Source organism: Genypterus blacodes, unplaced genomic scaffold, assembly GCF_046128005.1.
Source record: "Genypterus blacodes isolate CSIRO-AG114 ecotype Tasmania unplaced genomic scaffold, CSIRO-AGI_Gbla_v1 ptg000007l_1, whole genome shotgun sequence".
NCBI classification, from domain to species: Eukaryota; Metazoa; Chordata; class Actinopteri; order Ophidiiformes; family Ophidiidae; genus Genypterus; species Genypterus blacodes.
In genome coordinates, this window is record NW_027466821.1 from 4,367,501 (window position 1) to 4,379,018 (window position 11,518).

An 11,518-nucleotide genomic window follows, 5' to 3' on the forward strand; every position below is an offset into this window, starting at 1 on the left:
GTGTGTGTGTGTGTGACTCACGCAGGTGCGCAGGCAGCCTGGCAGGCTCTTCCTCCATTCTGCTGGCTGGCCTCGCGGCGGGAGCATGGACGGGGGAGGAAGTGGAGTTTGGCAGCGGGTTCGCGGAAGGACTGAAAGAGCGCCTCTCCTGCTATGAATAGACACAGAGACACAAAGCATGGCTCACAAAGCTCGGCAAACGCACCGGCCCTGAACCCAAACAGCCCAGCGCACACTCGCCTCACCTCACCACGCATCTACTACAGCAGCCAGCCTCAACCAAACAGACCCCTACTCTCATCTGCATCCCAGCTATTCCAATAAAGTGATACCGAGGCCTGTAAAACATCCCGGGAGACACGCATTTCTTCCACTGAGGCGCAGAGGGGTCCCGGGGTAACCAAAGCGCCGTTTCTTAAGCCGCCATTACTCTGTAGCGTCTACCCTCAGATGCATTAGTGGGTCAGAAATGCAGCAGCTTGGTTGTTGTACACAGTGTCCTTGTAATGAAAACATTTGATCCCTTTGCATATCAAGTAGTCCTTAAAATAAACAACTTGATTTTAGTTTCATCCTGGGTCAATGCAGTTAAGGAGGACTCGGTATGTTTCCATGCCATTAAAGTCAAATGTGATGGACATACTATTAAATTATGGGATTGGAAGAACAAATACTGGAGTCGCGCTACCCTGCAAGTATGATTTGATAGATTTGCGGTTGAAATGATGTAAATGGACTAAATTTGGAGGACGGGCTGAGTGATTTCGCCTGCGTTTCACTGAAACTGTGCTTGCTGGGTGAGACTCAACATGATATATTACACGTGTTAAGAGAATCTATTGTCTTATCGGGTCTTCCAGAATATTGAATGCGACCATATTCAATCAGGAATCTCCATCTTGTCAGAGGTGCACGAGACCGACAGGACATATCCCAGATTTAAATAAAGCCTGATGCATTGATCTTGTTGAAGTGTATATTTCCTGTTGGATCGAAAATGAAGGGAAGTCTCCTGGTGCAGTCCAGATATCAAATAAGGGAAGTAGATTGATCCTCAAGCTAAACCTTCACATGCAAAAGCCATCCTCATATCCTCTGATGTGTAGGGGGGAATGTTTTGAGCCGTCACCTACAGTAAAGTTCATCTCTGTTCAATCAGATCAGTTTCTAAACATTTACTTCTGCTGCATGAGTTTTGTCCATTAAACATTAAGCTCAAATATCTTCCCCAGCAGTGGAAGATATTCTTTATGAGCTTTATAGTCTTGATTCTGACTGGGATCCTCAGCAAGAAACTATGGATCTTATCACAAACACACAGAGACAAATCCATTTCTTACTCAAATGAAAACGTTCTGTACCCTTTGCTCCCTCCGTTTCAACTTGCTGTCACCAAAGAGCCACTATAAGACCTGCAGACTGACTGTATGTACCAGGAATTTCCTGTGGAAGCGAAGCGGTAATCTCTCAGTCTTCTATTTCCTCCTTTCAGAGGCAACTGCTTCTCTCCTCTGCTTGATGTCCACAAAAGACCTTTAGAGACGCTTTCAACAATTCAGCTGTCTAAAAAGAAAAAAGGAAATAGTCTCTCCTCTTGTGCAAGATCAGTCTGTACCTCAATTGAGCCTCATCTGGATGCTTAATATCAAGTTAGGTCGTGACAAAGTTTGACATTTTGGGCTTTAACAGTATGGAAGTGAGTGCAAAGTGAAGGCAGAGGGAGAGCTGCTCTGACTACGTCTTTCCTCTCAGACAGACATATTGGTCTACTGTGCATCTGTGCAGTGAGATGACAGTCCATAAAGCCAAACAAAGGGCTTTTTTAAAGCATCTTTCGTGGGTGTGTGGTGATCATTACTGTCTCTTCTTCTATTGTTCTGTGTGTTTTTGAATCATATTCCTGTAACAGGGCTGCAGCTGAGGATTCTTTTCATAATTGATCTGTGAATGATGAATTATTTAGACAACAAAACAACAAACGCAAAGGCAAATTGCCATTACAAACGACCAAAGTGATGTCTTTGGGATTGTTAATTCATCTCTCCGGCAACCATACATCCCCAAGTATTCATTTGATGTCGGAAACACTGTTAATTTGAGCATTTCAACTCTTTATTTGATAATGATAATGGCTAAAACGATCAACTGATTACTTAAGTTGGCTATCGATCGTTTCAGTGGACTAGTGGACTTATCGACAAGGCCTCTCAGCAACACTTTGTAATATACTACACGTTTCCTATATCCTTGTCATATCTATATAGGGATTGTTGCGTAGTCAGTTTTAACTCCATTGATCTCTCTATGTCTATGATATCGATTGAGTGATTCCTTGATCTGCTGCAGGATCTCTTGCCGATACTTTAAGTTACAAACGCGTTACATGTGTGAAATGTGATAACGCGGCTTTGATCGCAGTCACGACTTCATATGAGCCAAAGTGGAGGCGAAGTGAGCGTGGACCCGCAAAGCAACAGATGACCAGCAAAACAAACGCGCCTCTGGGTGAGGGGATTCATGCTCATCTGATTCTTTACTGTAAACCCCGGCGATCATGTACAATCAATCTTAAGCCTGAAGTCTAACGCAGGTAAACAAACAGACAGTGCCAGTGTTACCTTGGTCGCAGCGGAGGAGGATTCAGACATGATCTCCCGTCAACTTCTCTCCTTCTCCTTCCACTTTGCCGCTTTCCTCGGTGCTTTATGCCCCTGTTTTTCCTTTCCTATAAAAAGCAGCGCGGCAGGAACGCAATCGGCGACCAGACTCGTCCAGGAATGCGGCGTAAAAACATGGAAGAAGTTGTATATTTGACGTATTTTCTGTTGTTATCTAATGGCTGGATCCATAGCGCGCCGCTGCCCGTGTGAAAACTTCTTTTGTCTGCGCGTCTTTTCGCTTCACATGTCGCTCGGCCGCGCGTTGGTTAATAATCCTTCCTGGAAGAGCGAGGGAGAGAGCGCACTCTCTCTCTCTCTCTCTCTTTCTCTTTCAGTCTCTCTCTCTCTCGCTCTCTCTCTCCCATTGATCTGGATGTGTGTAAAACGGCGAAATGACGTGAATTCCCAGCACTGAGCCTTGCCCCCTTTTAAAGGGAAACCCGAAGCAGGAAATCGCAGGTCGCGTTGCAGGCATACAGAAAAGCGGCCATGCAGGCAGACAGACAGGCAGGCAGGCAGACAGGTCTCCTATTTGTTTTTAATCAAAGCTTAATGCAAATACGATTACATAACGCGCCAAATCAGGGTTTAATTTGGGATCACGGTACGAAGCAAAAGTGTTGGTCAGTGAGGCAGCATTAAAGGAGCAATGCGGGAAATCTATGGGGAATTCAACATAATTGGGGGCGAGCGAAGCTTAGGGGTGCATTGTTTTCAGTAGGGGGTCTGTTTTGCATCCATATTAATGTTTGTTTTTAAGGGCACCCATAAGACAAATTGTATGGAGGCTGTTTTGGCTGAGACAAGTCAAGTAAAGGATGACGTCATATGGGGATACCTTAAAGCAACAGCCGGTAACATTGTGGAAAAATCAGAGAAACTTTGAGCGACTTCCCACTTCCTACCTGCTGCACCATAGTTCCACCTCCACCACCCCTCCAATCTGAGGGGGTGGAGTGTTGATGCAGCACTGGCAGCCCTAGTGGTAAATGGTGGTACTTTGGGGGCCGAATCAGATTCCAGGCGCGACAAAGACATCTTATTTTGAACAGATCCCTCACTTACAAATGCCTGTCAAGATTTCTGAGCCTTTTGTGTAATTAATAAAAGGTCCTTTGGTGTGTCTGCAGAAGAACTTCATTCATCTTCATTCATCTATAAATTTAATCTTAATTTAACTTTACTTAATTTACTTTATTTTAATTTACTTAAATTCAGGAGGCACTCAAAGCTGCAATTTATGATTATTGCTTGGAAATAGGTCTTCATCCTCTATACTTACCTGTGTTTAACCCAATTGAAGGATATTTGTTTGGACAATTATGGAAAACACTACATTGAAACTGGGATAAACCATCCAGAATCATCAGAAGTCTGTAATGTTGGAAAGAGCCTATGTTGTACATACATTATTTTAGTAAGTACACATGTTTGTAACAGTCTTATATAATCTATGATTTATGATACATTTGGATTAGCATTTAAATGTATCTGTTTATTAATCAATCCATACAAAATGTTCTTCCTACTGACAGATATCAAAATTGTTACATTACAAACCAAAGCAGAGGAAAGGAAGTTTAGCGTAGTGCTGCCCCCACGTGGACAACAGCGGCGTTACAACAGGAACCCGTGATGTAGCTCCAACTATAGTTTCGTTTTCCAATCACCAGAAATGAAACTCGACGTCCGCCAAACAACACCGAGCGTTTACCCAGACTCGGTCTTCATTTCTCACTGACAATCAACCGAGGATGGAGTCTCAAATAATGAAATTCATCTGCTCCAATGGAGGATCGATCAGCTGCGATGATTTGCTGTATAATCTGTGTTTTGGCGTCCCGGCTGATGTGCAGGCCATCATATCCAACGAGGAAAAGTTCGCCTCGTATGTTCTTGAAGGGGAAAAGAAGGTGGTGGCCAGAACTAATATGAAACTGTGTCGAGCCAAGGACTGCCAGGGATGCAGTAATCTACACATGTGTAGAAACTACCTTTTCACTGGAACCTGTCAGTTCAGTCGAACGAGGTAAAGCGTCTGCGTGCGTGTGCGTGTGTGTCGTAACCGTGGCCTACGTGTAGTCCTCTGTAATATTGGATCCTGTGTATGGGGCTTACTTAGGATGTTTATTAGCTACAGCATCTCTAAATTGTTATTTCATGCTAACATGAGTAGTGTTAACCAGCTGTCGTTTGAAACACGTCATTTAAATGTAATTTAAACGTCAACACACACACTTCGGTGCTCCGAGGTAGGGCAGCAAACCAGGAAGAGAGACACTAAATAAACAAGTCATCTTGCTGCTTAATGATTTAACAAATGTATTTTAGCAGCAGGAACAGGTTGAAATCCGATTTTTTTTCCTCTTGATTGATTCACACACAAAGAAAAAAATAAGGTTCTTTCTCGTCTTAATTTTTCATACAAATACGAGATGTATTCAAACCTGAGATGTGTTTCGTATTTGAAAGTCAAATAATGAAATGAAGCAACTCATATTTACATTATATATATTTAATCAATAACATTCGATCAATAATATACATAATTACTGAGTCAGCATGTTAACAATAAAGGTATTGGAAATTATGAAACATATGGAAAATATATTTGTATTTGACTCCTGATATGCGTTCCTTTGCTTTTAGGAGAGGGTGTATCTTCTCCCATCAGCTGGGCTCTGATTACAACCTGAGGATCCTGAGGGAACACGAGCTGGAGTGTCTGGACCGGTCGGAGGTGTGCACTCTGGTTCTGCAGAGCGATCCCACACAGCTGCCACCTGTAAGTCCGGCAGAATGCAAAGTAGTGGTCATGTTCTGTGCATTTTGCAAGCTCATAAACATTCTCCTATCCCGAGCTGATAACATTCAAATGGAAGAGAGTCTCATGTTATGACACTTCAAAAATGGCATCTGTGTGTTGAATTGTATTTGATAATATAAATATAAATATGCTTTAACAACTCATCTATCGTGTGGCACATTTGAGCACAGCGTCACTTGTTCTTTGCGGTGTTGTCACAAAGCAGGCTGCTGAGTGCTGTGGGCAAAGGTCTCGCACTGAGATAAGACCACACGCATGTGACATATGATGTCAAAGGCGAACTTGATGGGGCATTTTGTTGATATTACAATAGAAATGGATTGGAAAAAAACATTAAATATTATTTTAATACTGTTTTAATCAGATTGAATTGCTTCAAAGCAAACGCAGTATCTAATCTGTATTCCTTCTCCTCTTCATCAGATATGTTTCGATTACAACAACACTGACAAAACTTGTAAGGATGGTGACGACTGCAAGAGACTCCATTACTGTGAGAAGTACCTGAAGGGAAACTGCATGTGCTTCAGGAATCACGATTTTTATGCCCAACAGCCGTTAAAAAGCCTTCAGGAGAGAAAGATTCCTGATCTGCTCATAAGCAACCTGAAGTCTGTTTATTTCAATAAAATGGTTTTGAGGATAAGTGACAACAGAAAAAACAGAGGCAACAGGGGCAACAAGGGCAACCATCAGCAGGATGCTCTTCCCAGCCTCATGGCTGGTGGCCCCTTCACCACGTTTATGAACAGTGACTATCTACCAAAGAAATCCCAAGGGCCCAAGACAAACTCAGGAGGCGTCTCTGTCAGAGGTGAAACAATTAAAGCAGTAATCTGCAAAATTGGTGATTACTTTCATTGTGAAACGTCACCACGGATGGTTTTTGTCTTATATTTGTAATGTATTTTATTTGTTTTCTGTAGATAAAACTGACATTTGTATGTACTTCATCAAGGGATCCTGTAAACATGGTGGTGAGTAAAATCATAGATCACATACAAGCCACTGTACACTTAATCTATGTTCTTAAAAACCAAAGTTTACCACATTGGTCTGATGAGTGAATCATTGATCTTTTTTAATCTTCTTGCATCATCAGAACGCTGTTTTAAAGCTCACGAGAAGGTGCCGTACAGATGGGAGGTCAGACAGGGCGGCCAGTGGGTCCATATGGCTGACAATGAGAAGATTGAGGAGAGCTTCTGCGACCCTAAGTGCACATACAGGTAAACTCAACTAGCATTCAATGGGGAAAATCCAAATCCAGAGCCAAAAATGTAGTTTAGATAAACATTTCCTCACTTTGTTGCACGTTTGTTGTCCCTGTAGCAACACCGTCCCTTATGTGCATTTTGACACGTTAACCTGTGGAGCAGACAAGGCACGGAGACTGTCCACACTTTCCTCTGTGCAGGAGCCGACTTTTGTCCTGACAACAGAGTGGATTTGGTACTGGGAGGATGAGTTTGGAAAGTGGAATGAGTATGCTTCATCTGTGAGTAACTTCAACTTATCTCATCAGCAAGTGTGTATGTGTGTATGTTAGTTTGTTTGTGTGGATGTGTGGAGTTGCAATGAGCATCGTTCCAACAAAAGCCTCCAAACCTGCCTAAAACATTTACAAAGGGTGCTTTTCATTGCATTCACATAAAGCATAAGTAGTTTTATCTTTATTTGCATTGCCTCATGATTGGTGTCACAGGTAATGACATCATGAATTATGTCATAATTGACACCACCAGATAATCCTGATTGATATCACAGTTAATGATATCAGGGCTGACATCATGGTTGACACAGCACTTTGTGGACATCTCTAAAGCTAAAAACAAGTCCAGTCCCTTTCCTGAGATAAACCGTGTGTATCATGCTGAAGAAGAAGCGAACGCCAGTGATGGCAAGCCGCAGTGCAAAGCACCTGAGATTGGCTCCAGCGCAAATCTCCAATACTGGGGGGAAGATGTTACGGGAGGGACAGCAACAAAAGGTAGAAACTCCTTAAGGCTCTTCATTCTATATCAGAAGAACTTAGTTTTAGCATTTCAAGTCTTTATTTGATAATGATAATGGCTAAAACGATCAACTGATTACTTACTGATACTTGTTGTAGGCTATCGATCTTTTCAGTGAACTCTGGCAGGGAGGGGAGGGGATTTTACATATATACTCTATTAGCAGCATGACATCATGAAGGGTGTTACAGTCCATAATGACATCATGAAGGAAGCAAAGAAACATTCAAATTCCAAAGAGAAAGCATTTTGCACCACACAGAAGAAGAAGTGAGCCTGTTGCTGTTCGTTAGAAGCCGCGATGCACATCGCAAGGGATTGGCTCTCAAGTCTGGTATGAATTTTCTTACGTTAACGCTAGGTAAGGGGCGAGGAAGAAGGGTAAGGGGATAATGGCTCAGGCTTGGGTGAAAGGGGAGATATATCAGGGGAAGCTGATACAGGAGGGTTTGCAAGAAATGTTGGAGAGCATGTGTATGTCATTTGTGTGGAGTTGTAAACAAGCAACATTTCTACGCTCGCCTCCAACCAGCCTAGCAACCACCTTTATGACATCATGAATGAAGCAATAAAACATTACAATTCCTAAAACCATGCTGGAAAGACTTTTTGTAGTATCTAATGATTTGTCTTGCATTTGCAGACGGGTGGACACAAAGGAGCCGACATGGACAGCACACAGCTGGAGCAGAAGTTCCTTAACAACAACAAGGATGTGGTGGAGTTCTCCACCGGTGCACAGTCGTATTCACTCAGTTTCCAGGGTGATGAAAGATGCCACACTTTCTTGCTCTAATTCCAAGCTTCTGTATTTGAAAATGTGTTTCTGGTATTGAAATACACTCACACTCTGTGTGTTTTCTTCTCAGACATGATACAAACTAACAAGCGTTACAGCACCAAGAGGCTTGTGAGAAGACGGCCTGCATTCGTCTCCTCCGCAGATGTCCACACAAAGAAAATAAGGTACTGCTTATTGTTCGGACATTCCAAAATATAATGTGTTAGTCATTATTTGGTCAATGAAACAATGAAAATCAAAGCCCTAAAGTGATGGTACCAGGTTACCATGGGTTAACCTGGTTCTGAAAAGGCCTAAAGAGGGCAAAGGTCAAGGTTGTGCACACAATGTAATGGTTGTTTGGCATTTCAGGGCCTTCACGTAAAACTCACAGCTTTGAAATTGACCAGACTGACATACAGAAGTGTTGACATGTTCTATGCTTTCCTTTCTGTCTGCAGAAAACCGCAGCCTCAGTCAAGTTTCATGACTCTGCCCACACACTGGGACAAGACACAGATTCCAGAAAAGGGACACAAGGTGAACACACTGGAAACACCTAGAGGACCTGGAACAACCAGACATACTTAACGATGATGAATGACTTCACATGATATTACAGGAACTGACTCCTTGTTTATCGAGCATTCCTCAAGATTGAACCTGCACAGACGGATTTTGGTTATTTCTCTGTAAACTGAACTAAGAAGATTTTGTAAAATTAAGACCTTGAGAAGTTGAAAAGTAACTCCTCTTCCTCCGTCGTGTGTCTGCAGCTAGTCTCCCTGCAGCGATCCTCTACTGAATATGAGGAGATTGAGAGCCTGTTCCTCAACACCATGAGAGGCTTTGACATAATCAAAATCCAAAGGATTCAGAACAAGGCACTTTGGGAAATCTTTCAGTGGTAAGTGATAAGCAACACGCTGGCAATGTGACATTCCTTTGGCCCTGTTTATTTGATCCAGGAATAATAAAAGCTGATTTTGCTGTAAGTTTGGTTTCTGTTCTCTGCTTCCCCTGGCTTATAGGCAGAAGGACCAGATGAAGAAGAACAGCGGGCGAAATGTGGCCGAAAAAAAGCTTTTTCACGGCACTGATTCTGCGCACGTGGACGCCATCTGCCACAACAACTTTGACTGGAGGATTTGTGGAGTTCACGGAACCCTCTATGGCAACGGTGAGATGAAGATAATACTCTATAACTGATACTAAATACCAAGACATGTACAAAACCTAATCACTCTATCCTCACTTCAGGAAGTTACTTTGCCAGCAATGCCAAATACTCCCACAGCTATACAGGCGATTCTGACGTCAGATCCATGTTTGTCTCACGGGTGCTGGTGGGGGACTTCACCACAGGGTCCCCCGCTTACCGCCGACCTCCATCCAAGGATGGCGGGGACAAATTCTTCTACGACAGCTGCGTGGACGATGTGCTGAACCCCTCCATCTTTGTGGTGTTCGAGAAGCACCAGATCTACCCCGAGTTCCTGCTGAAGTACAAGGAGAAGGGCTTGCAGGCATCATGGAGTGGTCACTTTCAACCACCAACTCCAGTTCCAGCACCAAAGCCGGTTCCAGCATCAACTCTAGTTGCAACACTGACACCAGTTCGAGCACCAAGGCCGGTTCCAGCACCAACTATAGTTTCAGCACCGAAACCAGTTGCAGCACCAAGGCCGGTTGCAGCACCAACTGTAGTCCCAGCCCCAAGACCGACCGTGGTACCCAGCAGACTAGTTACCAACCACCCTCTTTCATACCCTCAACCAGTGTATAGAACCCCATCAATCACTAGCACAAAGAAAAAGGACTGTGTCATTTGTTAGAGATGAGGTCCCAATGTCTTTGAGCAAATAACAGGAAGTACAGTCTAAACTTGGATGGAGTTATTTAGACTTCAGAGGAAATAATTGTAGTATAGTATTACCTTTCGGGATGGATTTTATGGCTTCTCTGCAAGAATAGTGGAGTTAACATGGTTTATCTAAAAAAAAGACGTCATATTTTTGATCCCAGGGGATGAACATGAACATTTCCATTTAGACTTTTTTGAATTGTCCGAATAGTACAATATCAAATGTCAGTCAGTACCTGTCTTTAATTTCAGTTTTTAAATCAATTTTCTTGTCAAGATTCTGCATCTTTGATCACTTTCAATTTAGTATAACTAAAAATGTATCACAAACATGCCTTGATGCAATTCATGCAATTTCACTCAGGAAATTTTATACACTCAGCCTCTTAAATGATCGTATTTAGTTTCCATAATAAAAAATGCTTCATTTTCTGTCCTGATTCTGGGCAACGTTGCCTTACAGCTCTCTAACCAGGAGAGGGCAGCAGAAATCCTTCTAATAAAAAAAAAAAGGCCTATAAAGTCAATTGTTTGATTGAGGAAATGATAATGTTTTGAGCAAAGTTTGCCTTTAATATTCTCAATAAATTCTTTCTGTAGCTTAAATGACACTTAATAGATTTTCCTGTTGAGAAATGTTTGTTTTTTCGTTATATGAATGTTCCACCAGAGCTTACTGTATATTACGAAGCCATATAACAAACTGTAACACCGTAAGAGAACACCAATGAAATGTTTGTGGTGGAAAATAAAGAACATAAAGATCACATTAACTGAGTCATATTCTGTGGAGTTGTTTGTGACGGGTGTGTCCTCTCTCTCTCCCTCTCTCCCTCTCTCTCTCTCTGCCTAATAAGTGAATTACAAATGCCACCAGCGGTCGAGTCGGGCCTCTTAGTGAAATGAGGCAGGCAGGGAAAAGTGATCAATATGGCCACCGCTGCTCTCTGCGACATCAGACGTCCGGATTAAAAATCACCGTGCCACACACAATGAGCTGCATTGTGAATGAGAACACATTATTTAAATGAGATCCCACTAAAATGATCTACTCTCATTTCCTTCTGAGCATCGGTTCATATTGTTTTATCATCACTAAAACTCATTGATCTGCATGGCATGAAAGCAGCGATTTATCCTATGATGTATACGATGTAGTGATTTGTGCTAAACCTGTAGGAGTTTTCCTTCCAGCATCTGGATATTGATTTGTTCAATACGCAGGCACAAGCATTGATATGAAATCTGGCTCAAAGTGACCAAGCTGCTTGAATTGATTTGGATTGATTAATAATGCTTAAATGCACAGAGGTCAGCTTCTTCTCAATTTTTCCTTCAGTCACAGACACCTCATGTGTTGCATTATGCTCC

General features: G+C 42.5%; 2 protein-coding genes across 4 annotated transcripts in view; one reads left to right on the plus strand and one right to left on the minus strand.

The window, feature by feature from the left end:
- Nucleotides 1–3,037, minus strand: part of etv6 (ETS variant transcription factor 6) — a 20,288-nt gene extending 17,251 nt beyond the window's left edge. The window contains exons 1-2 of one of the 3 annotated variants that reach the window (XM_076152598.1): nucleotides 2,619–3,037; nucleotides 22–148 (exon numbers count right to left, since the gene is read on the minus strand). In XM_076152598.1, coding sequence (XP_076008713.1) covers nucleotides 22–148; nucleotides 2,619–2,648 — 157 coding nt within the window. In that variant the 5' untranslated portion in view covers nucleotides 2,649–3,037. Of the gene's footprint in view, nucleotides 1–21; nucleotides 152–2,618 lie in introns of all 3 variants that reach the window. The other 2 variants (XM_076152591.1, XM_076152605.1) reach the window with 2 other exon arrangements.
- A 1,266-nt stretch (nucleotides 3,038–4,303) lies between these two features.
- Nucleotides 4,304–10,916, plus strand: LOC143002504 (protein mono-ADP-ribosyltransferase PARP12). The gene is made up of 12 exons (XM_076152639.1): nucleotides 4,304–4,689; nucleotides 5,310–5,445; nucleotides 5,911–6,301; nucleotides 6,414–6,464; nucleotides 6,590–6,716; nucleotides 6,820–6,985; nucleotides 8,146–8,266; nucleotides 8,372–8,468; nucleotides 8,745–8,823; nucleotides 9,060–9,190; nucleotides 9,315–9,463; nucleotides 9,544–10,916. Exons 1-12 carry the CDS (start codon nucleotides 4,415–4,417, stop codon nucleotides 10,116–10,118), a joined length of 2,298 nt encoding a protein of 765 aa, XP_076008754.1. The 5' UTR covers nucleotides 4,304–4,414; the 3' UTR covers nucleotides 10,119–10,916.
- The last annotated feature ends 602 nt before the right edge of the window (nucleotides 10,917–11,518 follow it).